Source organism: Sinocyclocheilus anshuiensis, unplaced genomic scaffold (assembly GCF_001515605.1).
Source record: "Sinocyclocheilus anshuiensis isolate Anshui unplaced genomic scaffold, SAMN03320099.WGS_v1.1 scaffold737, whole genome shotgun sequence".
Taxonomy (NCBI): domain Eukaryota; kingdom Metazoa; phylum Chordata; class Actinopteri; order Cypriniformes; family Cyprinidae; genus Sinocyclocheilus; species Sinocyclocheilus anshuiensis.
Window position 1 is genome coordinate 923,864 of NW_015540908.1, and position 20,400 is coordinate 944,263.

At 38.6% G+C, this 20,400-nt stretch overlaps 1 protein-coding gene across 5 annotated transcripts in view; it reads right to left on the reverse strand.

The window, feature by feature from the left end:
• LOC107689168 (regulation of nuclear pre-mRNA domain-containing protein 2-like) overlaps nt 1-12,460 on the reverse strand; it is a 25,050-nt gene extending 12,590 nt beyond the window's left edge. For 4 of the 5 annotated variants that reach the window (XR_001634307.1, XR_001634308.1, XR_001634306.1 and 1 more), the window contains exons 1-10: nt 12,213-12,460; nt 11,766-11,914; nt 11,261-11,313; nt 11,058-11,184; nt 10,797-10,972; nt 9,170-9,455; nt 8,787-9,086; nt 8,362-8,565; nt 1,802-3,985; nt 893-1,036 (exon numbers count right to left, since the gene is read on the reverse strand). Coding sequence is in view for 1 of the 5 variants with exons in the window: in XM_016487091.1 (XP_016342577.1) it covers nt 2,040-3,985; nt 8,362-8,565; nt 8,787-9,086; nt 9,170-9,455; nt 10,797-10,972; nt 11,058-11,184; nt 11,261-11,313; nt 11,766-11,914; nt 12,213-12,445 (3,474 nt within the window). In the remaining 4 variants the exon portion in view is untranslated. Of the gene's footprint in view, nt 1-892; nt 1,037-1,650; nt 3,986-8,361; nt 8,566-8,786; nt 9,087-9,169; nt 9,456-10,796; nt 10,973-11,057; nt 11,185-11,260; nt 11,314-11,765; nt 11,915-12,212 lie in introns of those variants that run through there. The other variant, XM_016487091.1, reaches the window with a different exon arrangement.
• Between the last annotated feature and the right edge of the window lie 7,940 nt (nt 12,461-20,400).

Here is a 20,400-nt window from a genome sequence, read left to right on the forward strand (position 1 = left end):
TGATCCTTCAGAAATCATTCTAATATGCTGCTGTATTATTAGAATTATCAACAGTTGTGCTGCACAATATTTTGTTGGAAACTGCGATACTTTTTTCAGGATTCTTTGATGATTAAAAAGTTAAAAAGAACAGCATTTATTCAAAATATCAATCTTTTCTAACAATATAAATCTTTGCTATCACTTCTTATCAATTTAACACATCCTTGCTGAATAAAAGTTTTAATTTCTTTCAAAAAAAGAAAGAATACAAATTTACTGACGCCAAACTTTTGAACTGTAGTGCATATTGTTAGAAAATATTTATATTTTGAATACATGCTCTTCTTTTTAACTTTTTATTCATCAAAGAATCCTGAAAAAAAGTATCACAGGTTCCAAAAAAATATTTGCTCTTCTTTTTAACTTTTTATTCATCAAAGAATCCTGAAAAAAAGTATCACAGGTTCCAAAAACATATTTGGCAGCACAACTGTTGATAATTCTAATAATAAATCAGCATATTAGAATGATTTCTGAAGATCATGTGACACTGAAGACTGGAGTAATGATGCTGAAAATTCAGCTGCACATCACAGAAATAAATTACAGTTTAATGTATATTAAAATAGAAAAACACAACATAATAACATTTCACAATATTACATTTTTTCCTGTATTTTTGATCAAATAAATGCAGCCTTGATGAGCAGAAGAACCTCCTGTAAAAACATTAAAAATCGTTCTGATCCCAAACTTTTAACCGGTAGTGTATATAGTGTATATATTATATATATATATATATAGGCTTTGAAAATTGTATCATTGTGAGACCTTCAAGTCAAAAAAGTTTAAAACCACTGGCCTAAAGTATGGTTCATAGCAAGTCATGAGGTTTGAGGCTTATATTTACCGTTCACTCTGGGCCATCTGTAACGGCGAGGTCACACCAGCTGACCTTTGACCGTCCTGCCGTCAGCCAATCGGATGATCAGATCCTCTCTCCATGCTTTGTGCTTCTCCAGTCGCATTTAATCACAGATGGTTACACCTGCCTCTAGAAACAAATATATAAAATAGCCTGTGTTAAAGTAATACTTCAAGGTCAGAGAACTAAATTAATAGTTCTCTTGATATCAATGGCAGAATTATATCAGACTTTACATAGGAATATACAGTGAGGGTCACAAATGTGTGTGTTCTGCATTTATTTCATAACAAATTACCTATCAGAATATGAATATGAGTTGAACTAAAATGAATATTAATATGAGAATACATCAGGTTTTGGGTGTCTTTTGCTTGAATGAAAGCAGCACTGAAGCTTCAGTGGAAGATCAGTCACATTTCTTGTTCATTACACAGAATAACATTACTTTGAATTACATGTTTTTTTTTCTTTCTGCAAAAATCCTAAAATTAATCCGAACACATTTTGAACTTGATTTTTTAATGTGGTCTCAGACTTTTAATCCTCACTAGTACACTAGTCGTCATAGAGACCTTTTCGCACCTTTAGCAATGAACAAATGTCAAGCATAATAAACAGTGTTGGGGGTAACGCATTACAAGTAACGCGAGTTACGTAATCAGATTACTTTTTTCAAGTAACTAGTAAAGTAACGCATTACTTTTTAATTTACAAGAGAATATCTGAAAAGAAAAGCAAGTGCTATAAGGTGGAGAAGTGAAGGAACAGTTACTGGAAGGAAAGAGATAGTTAGCATATCTACTTACAAGTCATCCATAGACCACACACACACACACACACACACACACACACACTCTCTCTCATATTACAGCAATCGAACAGGATAACCACCTTTTGCCTTCTTTCATATTCCATGGATGTTTCTGGATCTCCACATTCTCCTCCTCCTAGTTCATCTTTAGGGTATCTGAAAACTTCTTTCACTGAGAAGAGTAGTGCTGTAACATGGGGCAGGGCGTGTCGGTGCATGTGTATTTTTACATGCGGTATAACTCTCACGTTGAGATTAGCAGGTGATGCAACTTGCTACACTTCCTATTTCACGTTGTACAGAGAGCATTCTGAGATGCTAATATCGAGGGGGGAGAAACGGTCTTTTGGGTGGGTTGAAAGGCCCACTGCCGAAACCAGCAGCAGGACGCTTTGTCCCAGGTAGAAGGGGTTCACGGTTAAGGGGCAAGGAACCTCTGGGAAACTGTGGGGAACGACGCGCGTGATGCTGGTTTGGGAATTGGAGGAGGGGCAGAGGGGAGGAAGGGCGGCGGGGTCTCTGATTTGGGGTGTGGAGGAGTAGGCGGTTGGGGACAGACAAATGAGGATGGGGTTCCCCAGCTGGGGATGAAGGAGTAGGTGTGGTTGGGGTAGAGGGTGATGGTGGTGTGGGACTGGGGCCTTCTCGAATTCTGCCCAGGAGGGGTGGAGGAACTCCCGGGGTGCCAGGACGGTGAAGAGGTGGGTTGTGGCGCAAGACGAACTGCTCTTTCACCGTGCCTGGGCGAGGGGGATCTCCTAACAAGGAAGGGAGTTGGGGTTTGCCGCCTCTGGGAGGGGCACTACCACCGCTACCTCCATGCCCCGCTCCATCAGGATGGAATTTGGCAGGTGGATAGGGTAGGACTCGGTCTATAGGTACAAGGACACCACCAACCATAACGGTGGAGTTTGAGGAAAGGGGGAAGTCTCTGGAAGGAGGAGGGGTTTGAGGGATGGGAGGAATGGAAGAGGGAAAAAACGGAGGGGGAGGATGGTGCTGAGGAATGCCATGAGAAGGTCGTATGGGGTCTTCGTTTGGATAGGGTGGCGGTGGATACTGCAAAGGGGGCGGAAGGTGAGCAGGAAGAGGAGGAGGGTGAGGAAGAGGAAGCGGAAGAGGAGGGACCAATCCCAACTCCTCAGAACTCTCATGGCTACGACTAGCAGGGTGATGTGGAGGCGGGGCTTCCATAAACTCCTCCTCTTCATACCAGGCCCCGCCCACTCTAGAACCCGCACTGCTCCCTCTTCTCAGGACTCTCCCAACCACGCGGATGCTTTCCACAGTTTGGATGCGGTTGCCATAATCAAGGGTTTCGATTGGTGCTCCCTCACTGGAGGATGAAGAAACAAGAGTCTCAATGCGATGGTAGTGGTCTCCATTGCCAGCTGAAGCTTTCCTTTCCTTGTCTTTCGTCCCATTGTCGGATCCTACACTTGGCTTTCGGGAGGATGCATTTTTCTCTCCATCTCCGTCCATCTTTGCCTTTATCTTCTGATCCTGCACTATGGCAGCTGATGGAACATTCAAACCCGGTACTTTTCTCTTCAACCCTTCTTCCTCTTTGGTTTTAGTCATGGCCTTGACCGGTTTAGTCGCACTTGGGCTAAAGGTGGCAAGTCGTGAGGGTGGTGGTGTGCGGTAATCCCGGTCTTTCCGCTCGTTTTCTCCCAGAGCCTCTCGTGGAGTGATCACGGCATCCCAGGGGTCACTGTGATAGGCTGTAGGTGAAAGGTTATGACCTCCAGACAGACCTGCACTCTGGGGTGCACCGAGTACATGGGGCGAGTCCATAATTTCATCTTGGGTGGGTGTGCTTCCGCTCTCATCTCGGACAGGGGTGCCATCCAGGTTATCCCCACCGACGAGGAGAGGGCTATTGCTGCCCACCTCATCCAAGCCAAGTCCGAGAGCACTGAAACCAGGATTTCCCTGGAGGAAACTGTTGATCTTAGACTCCAGGCTGGGCACTACCACAGCCTCGGTCTCACTTTCTTTCTTTCTCTCTTTAACTCGTTCCCTTTCTTTTTCTCTTTCCCTCTCTTTTACCTTCTCCCACTCTCTCCCTTTCTCTCGCTCAGACTCTCGCTTGAAATTGTTGCCTGTGGGCTTTAGGGCCTTCTGAGTTGTTGGGGTTGTTGTTGTGGAGGTTGTTGCAGCTGTGGTGACAGCTGAAGATGAAGAAGAGGCAGATGAAGACGGAACAGGGTCTGGAGTGGTGAGAGCGCCTGAACGAGCTGATGAAAGGAGAGAAGACAAACCTGCAAGATAGAGATTTAATAAGTATCAAAATAACTTCTGGTTCAAACAGGTTTCCCCCATCTTCCATCTTGACAAACAGTTCAGAAATCAATAAGAATGTAACAATTAGCCGCGAACCGGTTGAAAATGGCAAACAAATTGCAATATAATTGGAGTAGGAGTTTATATAGGAACTGACTGTCTTTAGAAAAGTTTACGTGGCATTTTCTTTTCATCTTGCTTCTGAACGATGCGTATTAAAATAGTGTTCATAAGCGCAGCTCTGCTTTGTTTACAGCGGTAACCAAAATAAATGAAAAAAAATATATATATAATTTTTTTAAATACATACACCCAAAAACAATGCATAAACAAAATGCATGCATGCATGCACAAATAATACAAAGTTCTAATTCAAAATGTCCAAGAATCTATATCGAAAACTTTCACTTTATACAAGAACACACTTACATGCTATGTTAAGCCCATTCTCAAAGCTACACTAAAACGAGTCCCGTTGAGATGTCAGTGTGTCACATAACAACACACACAGCCCTGCACACCTCCCGCACTGCCGCCTGACAGACGGGGCACCTCCAGAGCATTTTACACCCCAAACTCAAAGCTACGGCTTCATCGTTTCTCCTACAAACATTACATGTTGCCCTCTCTCAGCGGGCCGCCATTTTTCCGGAACTATCGCATCGTCACAGAGCAAGAAACCTGATTCGCCGAAGGAATTCGAAGGAGGGCGGGCTCTGCGTGAGAAACAACCAATGAGAAGCAAAGCCTGGCGTGCGTCACGAGCGTCCACTCAGTGCGCACGTAAATACATTTCCCGACAGCTAAACGCACGCCACATTCAACTAAACGGATTCTATGGAGTACTGAGAAAATAGACAACAGTGGAGGTTTATGCGCGGAAAACTACATCTATTTCGAACCAAAGCAACATGATATATTTAGAGAAACAAGCTCAAGTTAAACTCTTCTGCTCCATCACTTCTGCCTGATCTGATGCGTCTTTGTACGAGATAAAATACATAAATAAAAATCTACATGCACTCACAACACCACCCTGATATTTCTACAGGACCCTAGAGACGAAATGCAAAACGGATAAGATATAATCACAATTTTATAAGTGGATAATTAACAAACTAGTGCACTAGTGGGTGCTGTCTCCCGAGGGAGCCTTTATAGGGACATTGTTGATGTAAGCAATTATAGATAAGCGAAAAACTTTCAGAGCGTTGAAAAAATAGGATTGCTATGCAGAGTACAGCAAAAAGGTAACACTTAAATTTCAATTTCAATAAGCTCCATCTCAGCTCCAAGCAACTAAATCTGATGTTGGTGTCTGTTTGTATTATATTAAACCACATTCCTTCAATATTAGCTTTCAACGGCTTGGGTTCAGTGCAAAGACTGTATAAACTCGAATGTAAAGCGAGTGTTTTATATTTGCATGGTCACTGAAAAGGCTAACATTGGGGGAAATTAATAAGCATTCACTGCCATATGAAGCTTACAAAACTAAGCCAAATTCAACAAGTGCACAATGTTTCAGATATGAACACACAATCAAGTAATCATTGATCATCATCAGTGACATTATTAAATATTCTATACAATACTGCGATAATGTTTGGTTGCACATACAATATCAGTGATCATTAGGGATGTCACAATTAAAACAATCGGACATGTCATCTAATCTGATGATGTTTAGCTGGATGTGTGTGCAGACGTCTGACACATTCCATTTAAATGAATGAGAATCCACTGTAACAACACAATATACTGTTAAAAAGTCACGGTGTGGAGATATTATTAGTCCATTCCATGTTGTCTCGAATCTTTGTAAGAGTCAGGAATATAAATGCAAAATAAAAAAGTTTAAATGTGCTGTTTGTTTAGTTTCTTAATACAGAGCGTACCATCAATCATCAATATCATTACTGTAGGGCCACAAAACTCAAGTCTGCAATAATCAATAGAGAACAAACTCTGTGTTTGCAAAGAAACCTGATTGGACTTCTGAGAGAAGTCATTATGGCAGCTGTTGTGAGGAACGTCTGAAGGTTGTTGCAGAACAATTAGGCACTACAAGGATTAGTTTTTTTGAGAATAGTACAGTATACTAGTTTAATTAACTTGTTCACCCAGACAGCTATCTGTACCTTTGATATGACTGAATGAGACCAGATTTTACAGCAAGATTGAGAAGTAAATCTGTGGTGGTGCAGCTGGTATAAAACGTATAGAAGCTGATTTAACTGAAGAAGCGATTTACAATTTCACTTTTCTGTCACAGCTGAAGACTCACTGCATTTATGCATTCGAAGTTTCATTGTTTGTGCATAACATGCTGATGTGCAACAAGGCTGCCATCACAAATATTGTTATATATAAATGTGTGGGCTCGCTGAAATACTCCTTGCAATGAATGCAAATGAAAACACCAAACCACACTCCTCAAATATTCAATATGTCAGCACTTGAAGAACGATTTCAACCGTTTACACAATGCATGAGAACTACAACGATGTACATGTTATATTCACATTTAAATAGTCAGACATTTTGATGAAAAGCAGTGCATCGACATTGTTGTGAAAAGATGTACTGTTTGCTTTCGTTTTACGAACAATGCATGTGACATCACATTCTGAAAATGCAATGCATGAAAGTGTGGCTTGTGTAGAACACAATTCATTGTCATTATCTTACATCCTAGAGACGAAGAACTGACTTTAAAGATTAACAGATACAATGGAAAACCGAAAGTAATGAAACCAAACTAATTCTTTCCTCAACTATCATTTGGACATAGTATTCAGAGCGGTGTATTCAAGCTCTGCGCATTCCTGTAAACGTGTTGGACATCCTGGAGTTAGAAGACTTACAGGAGAGAACAGAATTGCTGTTAAGTAAAAACAAAATGACAGAAAATAATCCAGGTACATTTGTTCTTGAACAAAGTATGAGACCACCTGTAAAGAAAAGTCTCCTTCCTTTCAATAATATTTCTTGTCACAACGCTTTTATTAATCAGAACACATGTAAGAACTCTATCAAGAAAAAAAACCCCACAAAGGAACTCTTGAAAAGCACTACTGAGTAGTTATGCCTTTAATACTTGGTTAGCTTATACTGTACGCAGTGTGAGCCTAAATCTTCACATCTTGGTGAAGGTTGATACAAGTAGCTATATTTTTTTTAATCACTACAAGCCATTATGGTTGCCCAGCATTACATCTTTGTCAATAATTTAATCACTCAGGAAATAAAAGTTGAAATCCACTGGCTTTGCACACAAAGTGAAAGAATAACCCCCCCCAAAAAAAACCCGGTAATCTGTAACTCCTCAACAGCATAAGAATTTTACATCAAAGAAAATAAAAGCAAGTGCTATAAGGTGGAGAAGTGAAGGAACAGTTACTGGAAGGAAAGAGATAGTTAGCATATCTACTTACAAGTCACAAACAGTTCAGAAATCAATAAGAATGTAACAATTAGCCGCGAACCGGTTGAAAATGGCAAACAAATTGCAATATAATTGGAGTAGGAGTTTATATAGGAACTGACTGTCTTTAGAAAAGTTTACGTGGCATTTTCTTTTCATCTTGCTTCTGAACGATGCGTATTAAAATAGTGTTCATAAGCGCAGCTCTGCTTTGTTTACAGCGGTAATCAAGTAAACACTGTATCACTGCTGTTCATAAGCGCCACCTGCTGGCAGAGAGTGAATCTGCGTCTCATTCAGCTTGTCTGCGGTTACATTCAGATATGTTTTATGTAGTATAGTTTCACAAAACTAAAGTCAGACCATTCTGTTTTTGCTTCAAATTTCGAAATTATACGGTCTAATTTAGATTAAAAACTGCTCATGCTGCATCTTTGTTTGGATGATGATTAAAATGCACTGGTGGCTTCTCATTTTAAATGGAAAGAGCACAGACAAAGCCTTAGTTTGTTCATATGAAGAGATTTCTTTTGTGTAACTTGCTTATTTGATTTGGGGTTTGTTTTAAAATTTCAATTTAGTTTTGTTATATTTCAATTTCACAAAGAAACGTGCAGCAATAGTCTCATGAAAGGACACCTTCTCATTTACTGTATAATGTCTTCAATCTCATTGTGTTAAAAAAAAATGGTGAGAAAATCGAATCGTGAATCGAATCGCGAGTTGAGTGAATCGTTACATCCCTAGAAATCAGTAGTGTACAAGTAATGTGTCCTACCCTGCAGGTTGGGGCTGTGACTGTATAATGTCTTCAATCTCATTGTGTTAAAAAAAAAACGGTGAGAAAATCAAATCGTGAATCGAATCGCGAGTTGAGTGAATCGTTACATCCCTAGAAATCAGTAGTGTACAAGTAATGTGTCCTACCCTGCAGGTTGGGGCTGTGAGTCTGTGTTTTTGTGAGAACATTCAGGATGTTCCCGGGGGAGAAATCCACTTTAGACAAGATGCTAGCCAGAGGATTTGATGAGGGAATGCTGCCAGGGGTCAAAGGAGGGGCTTTGGAGGAGGAGGCATGGCTGGATGGTGTAGTAGGTGTGCCAGGGGAAAGACGGGACACAGGACTAACGCCTGGGTATTGAGAAAGAAGAAAATGCTCTTATGAGCAAACTCCTCTCAAACTCATTCAGTGGCCTTGGGTTGTAGTATATGCCCACTAATACAGTAAGGTGAACATCGGCAAGGAATGAGAAAGTTATACTTATCATTCTAAACATAAAAACAACATTATATTTGACTGGTATATTTTTCTTCAGAACCTGTCTGTTGTGCTCTACAAATGGAAAACTCACCGGTGGTCTTCATTGCATTGGAGAGCGAGCTCAGAATGGAGCTGATCTTGCCCAGATCCACATTGGCCAAGTTCACCTGTAGGGGGGAGGGGCTAACGACAGGGGCAGGTACAGGTGTGGTCGTAATAGGTGTGGTGTTTGCTGGAGGCGTTTGATTGGTCGATGACACAGCCACCGTGTTTGTCGGAGTTGCTAAAATCTGGGATGGTTTAGAAGCAGTGATCTGAGAGCTTTTTGTAGCTGTAGCATTTGTAATCTTGGACACAGATGGAAGACTTGCCTTCTCTGTTCTCTCATCAACTGGAGGACAAAGAACACCTATGTCAGTTCAACGTTACATTTTTGACTCGTCTAAATTTCCCCTCATCTCTGCTTTCTCTTACCAACGTTTCCAGCATTTGCCGTCGTTTCCTCTTCCTCAGACATGTCCATGTCCTCTGTGTCTCTGTTGTCCTTCTGTTGATCCAAACCTCTCCCTCCGTTTCCATCCCCACTACCCAATCCGCTCCTGGAGCTCATGCTATGGAAGGGCGACTCTGAGCCGGTGGGAGACGGGGCGTCCTCAGAGGGGGAAGGGATGGGAGAGTCATCCAGACTGGGCAATGTGGCCTTCAGAGCGTCCAGCTTACGCTTCAGGCTACTGACGCGATTGGCAAAAGCTTTATACGCCTAAGGGAGCACAATATGAGGATACATGATAGAGCTGGGCAATATGGCAAAAAATGTAAATTTAAATTTTTTCAGAACGTTTTACCGATTCTCGATTTTTAACTAGTCAACTTGAAAATGTAACCACAACATGATTTAAGTAACTTTTTCTCTATTAACCCTCTAGTTCTATTCCAAGTGCAGCACACATGAAGTTGTCAACATGGAAGTAAATAAACAAATCACTTGTTAAATATCTTTGCAAAAAAGATACATGAACTACAACTACATCTTGTACAGAGTTTTCTTATACATATTATATGTTCAGAAATAATATGGGGTATCGCTGGGGTATATTTGTAGCAATAGCCAACAATACATTGTATGGGTCAAAATTATAGATTTTTCTCTTATGTCAAAAATCATTAGGATATCAAGTAATGATAATTTTCCATGAAGATATTTTGTAAATTTCCTACTGTAAGTATATCAAAACTTAATTTTTGATTAGTAATATGCATTGCTAAGAACTTAATTTGAACAATTTTAAAGGCGATTTTTTCAATATCTTGATTTTTTTTGCACCCTCAGATTCCAGATTTTCAAATAGTTGTATCTATTCAGCTTTCAGATGATGTATAAATCTCAATTTCAAAAATATTGACCCTTATGACTGGTTTTGTGCTTCAGGGTCACAAATGTTCTGTAACAACAATGAACAGCAGCTTTCAGTCCGTCACCATGATGCAAACATGAAATATCAGACATACAGCAGTAGTTCTTTACAGGTTTTTATTCGATTGCGCTGCTTTTCCAAACAGGACATGTTTGATTGTTGCGCTCGCGTCTCTTGCAGCGTCTCATGCATGAAAGGCCAGTCTAAAAACACGGCGCTCAAGTTAAAAGAAGTAGTTCAACCCCCATGTGCTTGCATTTTTTTTTTCTATTCCACTGCTCGTGTCACATCTTTGTCAACACAAAAGCAAAAATTCTGTATGAATGAAACCTAGCGATATATTCTGATATATTCTACTTCTGGTCCTTCACAGAGCGCGTCACTCGTGAGCGGTTAATCATATGAAGTAAGACATGCAGCTGGATCATTATTTTCTCTTTACTGTTATCATTGGCATATGTGACCCTGGACCACAAAACCAGTCATAAAGGTCAATTTTTTGAAATTGAGATTTATGCATATACATAAATATAAAATAAATACGCTTTCCATTGATGTATGGTTTGTTCTGGAATCTGAGGGTGCAAAAAAATCTAAATATTGAGAAAATCATCTTTAAAGTATGTTCACAAATCTTTTTAGCAAACGTGAATAAATCTAGCATCAAGACATCAGAGTCGACTCACATTGGCAACAATTTTGACCTCTTTGTATTGCATCTGGTAAAAGATGTCTGCGTTTCCCAGCGCCTCCAGCAGCGGGGGTCCTGCTTTTATCTGGCCCTCCAGGAACGTCACAAATTCCTGCAGCTTTGTGCTTCCCTCCTCAAAGTCCTCCGAGAACTTATTCCCTCCTGCTTTATCTATGGATGTAAGTTGAGAGAGAGAGTTTGAAAAGCTTGTCTCCAAGCAGTTATATAGTGCTGTTTTTGGTAAATATTACATTACCTTTGAACCTTTTGAGGGCCTCGGTGCTGCAGACGTCTACTCTGAGAGCAGCAAGCTGCTTCTCTCTTAAATCACTCTCGTCCAGAGAGTTCTTGTAAGACATTAACCACTCTACAAAATCATGCGGCTGACAAAGAGAAAATACAGTAATTATTAGTGTAATAACAATAGTTCAATTAAATCTAAAGACGATCATGACTTACTACAAACTCTGCAACAATTTTAGACTTCAGAGCAGTTTTGGGGTTGTCTGGGGCTGCAGAAATGGAAAAAAAGTAAAGTAATTTTTTAGAAATATATATATATATATATATATTTACACTTGGTCACTTAATGCAGGGGTTTTCAAACTGTGAGTCTCAACCCACTTGTGGGTCGCACAACATCACTTTGGCTGCAGCTAAATTTGTGTTTCAATGACTCACACAGTTCAGCCGAGGAGCGGAAACATGATGTCTCTTGTTCAAAATCTTCTTTTCTCTTTTTGAAGTGTTATTTCCGCTATAATGTATTGATTGAAATTATGAATTATTAACTAATACTTTTTTTTTTGCGTGCTCTGGCGCCCCCTGGTGAGCCACGCCCCACACTTCGAAAACCCCTGAAGTAAATAATACATTTATAAACAACGTGAACGCTCATTTTCATTTTATAAGGTGATTTTAATCATTTGCAACAATGACAAATACTGGAAGCTCAGAAACTGACCAGGAGAAGGCTGTTTCTCTTTCACTTTCTCCTTCTTCTCTTTCTTCTGCAGACTGGCCTTCAGCTCAGAGATCAGCTCCTCAGGATAAACGTTCCTCTCCTGCCAAATACTGAAGATCCTGTCCACTGACTTACACACTTTAGCATCCCTACAAACACACAGAGAGTCAGCCCAGAATGTCACTGCTTCAGTACCAATCACACTCCTGCACAAACATGCATGTGATTCACTAACTTGACCAGCAGGGCGGCGTCAGGCAGCACCTCAGCGAAGGTGGTTCGGTAAATGATAGCGTTCTTCCTTTTGCAGTTCTGAATGACATCGTTAGCAAGGTAGAAGAGATTACACACTTTAGGATCCCTACAAACAAACAGAGAGTCAGCCCAGAATGTCACTGCTTCAGTACCAATCACACTCCTGCACAAACATGCATGTGATTCACTAACTTGACCAGCAGGGCGGCGTCAGGCAGCACCTCAGCGAAGGTGGTTCGGTAAATGATAGCGTTCTTCCTTTTGCAGTTCTGAATGACATCGTTAGCAAGGTAGAAGAGATTGAGCCTGTGACTGGCATCCGCTGCACAAAGAACAAAAGGAAAAATATTTATTAGACTGCAACAATGCCATAATACAGAGAGCTTACGATGATGTGAGATTAAGATGATAAACAGAGAACCCATGGATTTAATGTAAATCAACAGAACTCTTCAGAGAGCTCAACGTCATTCCCTGCATTCATTCACTTATTGAGACCCACAATGCACTCTGATTTCAAGTGCACACTTGGTGTATGCTTGCCAACAGATTATTTCCAATACTGCAATGAGAGATGGCGAAAGGAGGCAGCAACTTTTACAAATGAAAGTGTAACTTTTTGCTTATTAAAGTACATCTGTATGAAGATGTTCAAAACTAAATGATAAAGGCTTTTTGACTGAGATGGTAATTATATTTTATCGGCATGCAGCAACTGAACACATCAGTGCCATAACTACTAATATAGCTGTTAAGGACAAACTGTCCCCCAATCGTTGATATTCTTGATGCTCTGGGCTTCACAATTTTGAATTGAAAATATGCTATCATTTTTGTGATTCATGTAATGCATAACTGAATGTGACCAGAATCTTATTTGGCATATGCGTGCATGTGTGCATATTTTAAAATACAATACTGTTCACAAATAGTTCAAATGGAATTGAAATGGTATAAAATAGTATATGTTATAATTAGGCTTTAACGCGTTACCTAACGAGATTAAAATATTTCATTATTAAATAAAACATTCAATATTAAACAATATAAAATGTAATAATTATTTAATTAAATATTTAATGGCCCCGCCCCTAGACCTGCACATCATCTTACATTTCATATAGTTGCCTGTTGACAATTTTGAATTGAAAATATGCTATAATTTTTGTGATTCATGTAATGCATAACTGAATGTGACCAGAATCTTATTTGCCATATGCGTGCATGTGTGCATATTTTAAAATACAATACTGTTCACAAATAGTTCAAATGGAATTGAAATGGTATAAAATAGTATATGTTATAATTAGGCTTTAACGCGTTACCTAACGAGATTAAAATATTTCATTATTAAATAAAACATTCAATATTAAACAATATAAAATGTAATAATTATTTAATTAAATATTTAATGGCCCCGCCCCTAGACCTGCACATCATCTTACATTTCATATAGTTGCCTGTTGACAAATATGATCCATAAATGCAGTTATGCCCTAAAATTCAAGATATTGGTGCAATAAAAATGCCCCTGTATGATTTTCTGTCTCATATTTATATCACGCGATATCACACGAGCAAGGAGAGCAGTATTACACGAGTGATGATTTTGTTCTGAATATCATGAGTTTAAATGTGATTTTACACAACAGTTCAGTAAATACTGCTAGACAATTCATGGTGACAGTATGAGATTAATACACAATGTTTTTGCTCAAAACTCACTCTACTGTGACCTAATGCAGATATTGTATGCAATAAATTGATGCATAAATCCATTATGAGACCGAACACAGCTGTTTATCGTCACCGTAATGTGTGGAAATATGATCACACAATATTGACTGATGGATCGGCAGAGAATCTTTCTGCGAGTCACTAACCCTTTAAACTTTGCTTCATGCTGGATGGTATTTATTTATCGTGGTAATCGAATATGGTTTTAATCATAATTAAAACATGAAATGGTAATACTAACTGTGGGGAATTTTATCATGGTTTATCATCAAACCAGTAATCGTTCCATTCCTAACTACATGTACTAATTTGCAAAATATACACACAGGACTCCAGACAAAAAATAAAAAAATCAATTAAGTGTGAACTAAACGTCTTTTCAAAATTGAGAACGATATACAGTCACAAATAATTGTTTAATACACAGAATCTGTGCCAATATCATGGACCATGTCAGCATCACATTGCCATTGAGTGTCATTTGGGCTCCTCTTCAATGCATCCTATAAATGTTGTCCTATGTCTTGCACACATCCAGTCTGATTTTCTTCATTAAAAACATGCAATTTTATAGGAGGAGTTGAATTTTATCTTTAGCTCCTTGCAATGTTTCTCATCATGTAGACAACAGGTCAAGTAAAAATATTAATATATTAAAAATATTAATATGCAATATATGTATTGTTACGTGACATTGTTTACAAGCTTTAAATGTTTTCCGCAGTTTGAAACACTGAATGAGTGATGACATGAGACATTTCAGTAAGTTGTACTGTAGGCTCTTATAATACACCTTTTGATGTCCATCAATGTTTATTTCGTACTCCTGAGGTGTACAAATGCGAAAAAAGGCATTACATTGACATTTTAAAATCATAACATGTAAATTTATATAGTCGCTAGTAGGGCTGTCAAAAAAAAATTCGAATTTCGAATATTCGTCGGATTTAAAATAAAAATCCACATTTTGCATTCGAATTTTAGGTGTGCGTCAGGCAGCCTTATCAGTGGCGCACGAGATGCGATGATGATGTAAGTGTCGTTGCATTATAATGTTTTTGTTAGCCTGTCCAGTTGAAGCCACTAGATGTGGCGCTGCTGCGTTGTTCATTAAAAATATAGCGGAAAAGAGAACAATCAATGCGGAGAAGATCTTGTTTACATCAAAACCGAAACCAAGCCGTTCACACACAATGCATATTTCACACACTTTCTAGAAGGACATCTATCACCTTTGCACTCGCATCTCGCACAAAAGAGCCGCATGTTTAGAAAGCCATGTAAAATTAATGCAAGTTTAACTTTGAAAAAAACATATCTCGAGACTTTATGGCGGGGTATTTCCCCATCCCACTGCATCTCGTGTTTTTAAATGAAAAATGTACTCTGTGTGATTGGCTTTCGGTCCTTTGTATTAAACTATGCATTGTTTTGTGATGCTGTTTTGTTTATAGTTGTTTAAGCAACTTAATTATAATTGGTTTATAAACATTATTTTAAACATTATGCACTTTTTTTTCACAGATAGTCATGTTATCTTATGCTTTGAAGAAACGTGCATTAGTAATATTTTGCTTGATGCGCCCTCTTGTGGCCTCAGGAGAGAAGCCAAAAGCTTTTCTTCACCCTAACTGAAATGATGCATTTTAAATTCAAATATAATTCGAATTTTGATAATATTTAAGTACAAAATTCGAATTTAGTTTTTCAGCTATTTTGACAGCTCTAGTCGCTAGTGGGGACCTCAGCAAAAATATACTTGCAAATTAATATTTTTGGTTGCAAATGCAACCGTTTTCGTCGCAGTCTGGAGCCCTGACAAACAAAATAGGCTGACTTTTAAAAACGTACCACTACAACTAACTAAAACTAACAAACAATACAAAATTGATGTAATTATTTTAATTACATTAAATTAAATTCCCAAAATATCACAATCCTGTTATTCTATAAGCAAACTAGATGCAGGTTATCTAGATGCAAAATATCAAGTGACATCTGCAAACAAATGATGCTAGGCAATTTTTTTGGATTTTTAGGGCTGGGTAAAACTTGACAATTCAAATAAAAAGTTTAAAACAGGATAAAGGATAAGTGGGATCTCATTGTGAGGAGGTACCAGTCAGGACAATGGTACAAAAGTATTTCCAAAACATTAGGATAGATGTGCCCTGGAATACCATGAAGACAATCATCAACAAGCAGAGATGAGGGATTTCATCTTTCAGCACAATAATAACCTCAAACACAAGTTTACAACATAGGCTCATTGGAAATACGTGCCTCTACTTACATTTCTGCGAAACTCAATACCCATACATACGAAACGCTGCAGTTTCCAGTTGAAATGAATAGGGCTGGGTATCGAGTTCAATACTTTTTAGGCACCGACCGAATTGCCTCGATACCATCGAGTATCGAAAAACGTCTCGTCGTTCGGTAGCAAATTTCGATACCTAAGGGGTTCATCTCATCACCGTCAGTGAGCCAATAAGCCTGCAGCACTAGGTGTGCTCGATTAGAAGCGGCGCAGATCGATCAGTGTTTGACATCCGCGAGAGCGATGTTTAGAGCAGCGATCATGGAAGAGAGAGCACAGGCAGACAGCGCTAGAAACTGCTAATGCTCATCAGTAAATCAGTGGAAAATGAACAGAAATGATGATTCTGTCTGAGCTATGCGTTTTAAAACGAACACGCACTAGTGTAAATGTAGCTAACAGATGTGTAAACTGAAGACTATTTGAGCTTTATTAAAACTATTTGCACTGATTTTTTGTTAGTTACATTTTGTTCCTTTGTGCAGTGGCTCAGGAGATGAGTCTTTGAGTCTGTATAAACATCAACAAGGTGAAAAATAAAACCAAAGTTTTTTTTTTAGATAATGTAACCTTGTTAAAATAGATTTCATAAAATTGGTATCGAAAAAAGTATCATTCAGGAACTGGTATCGAAGTCAAGGTATCGTATCGGTATCGATATCAAAAATGTTTGAATACCCAGCCCTAGAAATGAACACTAGAGGCAGTAAAACTCCCACAACTTTTATTCCTTTTTTATTTTTTCCTCACACAAAGTATGATTTGCAGGTCCACAGTTTCGATTAATAAAGCCTAATTTTCGCATAATTACTGCATCAACAAATGCATTTTTATATCACTTTTGCATTTGTCAACACTATCAGGTAGGTTTAGGGTTGGGTTTGGTGTAGGGGATATTTCTAACACGATACAGCATTGACTTTTAGCGACACTCCTCGGATATTTGAATTCTGAACAACCGCCATACGTTCCTAAAGCAATACACATTCCGTAATACAAACACAGCAATATGTGCCTTTATCAACCTAACAAATATGTGCCAGGGTAACGTATTGAACCTGCATTTTAGCTCCACTCAAAGGAAGTTTCACTTTGAAACTGCCGTGAAACGTGCAGTTAGGTACGTAATAACGGTGCTGCAGAAATGTATGTAGAGGCACGTATTTCGAATGAGCCTGGTCTGCAAATTTAAGTCGGCAAAGGAATAGCTTCAGAAGAAGAAGGTTTTGGAATTGCCTAGACCTAAATCCACTTGAAAAATACTTAAACAGGCTGTACACTGGTGATCCCTCTGCAGCATGATCAATCTGGAGCTCTTAAACAAGGAAGAGTGGAAAAAAAATGGCAAATCAGGATAGGCTAAGCTGACAGACTCATATTCAACAAGACTGGGAGCTGAAGCAAAAGTTGTTTCAACCAAGTATTAGCTAGTTGATGGAGGATAGGGGTGGGCGCTATACCGGTATGAAAGTGACTACCGGTATTATGTTGTTCCATGATATGGATTTTGCTATACCGTGGATACCGTTATATATTCATGAATTCAAATTTTGCATTTATATAGTTTTGTTAAATTTGGTACGCTTTGCAAATTTTAACACAAATGACGATAAAGAGTCGAGGCTGAACGTTTTTGTCCTCTGTGTGTAACGCCGTACTACACAGGCATTAGTAATCAAACACACAGAGCATCGTAGACCAAATTAATAGAGCGCAAATCGCCTACTCCAGTGGTTCCCAAAACTGGGGGCGCGTAGCTATTACAAGGGGGGCACAGCAAGGCTGAGGGATAGTGTACAGTCAGCAGATTATTTTGCAAAAGAAACCTCTGCAGAGTGTTAAAGACTACACTACGTAATTTTCCCACTTATCATGCGGCCACTTGTCTGATAAGTAAATAATTGAGCGCAAAATATTAATTTCACATATTTTAATGACCTCAACATGACTCGCAGTACCCGCTTGAGCGCTCCGTTATCAGTTGTAGCAGTTGTGGTTGTATCAATAACAGACCACTAGATGGCGCGATCGAAGAATCAGAGTTGTATTGCAGGGAGCCATGTAGAAATATAAATGAACGATGCATGGTTCTGCTCGAAGCATGAAAGTTACAAGTTTGTGAAAGGACTTCCAGTGCCAGGTAAAGGTAAAGCAGATTATGAATATACTTAAAATTCAAATACCAAAACAACGTTTCTACAACAGACGCGAGCGGCGCGATGAGACAAAAGCAAATAGAACCCAGTGATGTTCTCTGCTGTGGATGCGGCGCGACGCGACAAATCCATGACCGTAAACTGATGCCGCGTTCTATTTCTGACGAACTCCAGCGCTCTGACACAAAGAACAATTTCAAATATTCATAAGAGAATCGTTCAAAACGGCAATTAATCGTTCAAAGTCCACTTGTTACTCTGCATGCTTAAGATGCGTTTTTTCCTTTCTACATGTTATCTTAAGGGTTTTTCCTATTATTTGAATTTTAGTTTTAGTATAACATTATAATACCATTCATATTTTTACTTTTTAGAATATAAAGAAGAAACCAATCCGATGTATATTTGACATTTGAGGCTTAATACTATAGAAAAGCACTAAAGGTTTTTCAGTTAGTGTTTTCAGCTTGTTTATTTTCATATAAAAATACGGCATGCAGTTGCATCAAACAATGGTATAAACATCATTCATTAAATTGTGATAATCGTAATTAATAATTGCAATTAAAATTTCAAGGGAATAATCGACAATTATGATTTTTGTCATAATCGTGCAGCGATTAAACTGAACCAAACCTAAACTGAACCAAATTTCAGGTACAGAAACTGTAATTAAAAGTTTAAAAACACTGCATTTTTCTTTTCATAAATAAATAAATTCAGTCAAGACCAGTGAATGATTTTCTTTTGTTCTTTGATTAACATTAATGACAGGCAGTGTGTTTATAGGCTGCTGTCTCTTTAACACCGAACGCACGCAGATCTAAAAATACTGTACACGTGCATTTCTTTCTCATCTGTTTACGTTCACTTAAGACAAAAACGGCTGTGTTTATGATGATATACTGACATAGTTTTTTGCATACTGGTCGATAAATATGAAAGAAGTCATTTGTCAGAACAACCTTTTCTGCAGTGAAATGCATGCAAAAAAGGTGCAAGTTCTTTCCGTTCCTGCACTTAAGTCGTTTTAAAATCACATTAAAATGCGAACGCAGGAATCATTAAGCAGAATGGAAATGCACGCGGCGCGTCTTATCGAATACCCGGTTCTTGGAAATTTGGAACCGGTTTTCGATACCCAACCCAACTCTTTCTTCAGAAAATCAGTAAAACTACTGGGCAAACACCTCATAATAACATCATTAATATCCATAAGCAAAGCTTTCACTATTGGATACGGTACAGCCATCCATCAATCCTCGATACAGAAAAGTGAGAAGGGTTCCATTCCCAATAAAAACTCTCATTAATAATGGTAATGAACTATAAAAGCTTTTAAAATAATTATTTTTCCCTGTGGTCTATTTGTAATGACACATCCCACATCAGCAGAGTACTTGTGTGCTGGTGTCAGGATAGCTTTACCAAATTGTTGATGAGGTTGTAAATTACAGAAATGTCATCCATCTTTAAGCACTGAAAAGTTATTCAACATAATGGTGCTTATTAACATCAAAATGACAGATTGAACCCACATTTTCGCTATACTGAATAAATCCATTCACATGTGTCCAAATAAACTGAATAGTCTGCCACAGTTCTCATTCATGTTCTTAATGATATTTAGGCACTTGATCCTAAATTGACCTTATCTATGGCCTTTGTTTCTGTCTGTAAATCTGGCATTGTACGACACTGTGTCAAACTCTGACACCTGCCCAGTGCTGATATCACAACACAAGCAGCTTTCACTCAGAAGACTGACCGTTTCAACACAAACAGAATTAAGGCCAAAAAAGCAACCAGGATACACTGCATGGAATACAGTATCCCATGCATTACTCTCTAACTGACCTTCTATCTTCAGATTGCGGAATGCACTGAAAGGAATATCAGCCTTAAAAAAAAATCTACTGTCAACCAAATCTCAATGACAAATGTAATTGAATTAAAACAGACAAAAAAAAAAAAGTATGAAAATAAGCTAACACTTTAATGGATTAGGGAAGTCATTTTTTCAGTTGTCATAGGCACACTATAAAGTTTCAGGAGTGATAACTGCATTTAAAAACAGGAGTAAATAGTTTAACGATAGCGTTTGTAATAAAACCATAGTAGCCTCAAATTTACTATTGTCTGAGACATCATGAAATGTACGTTAACA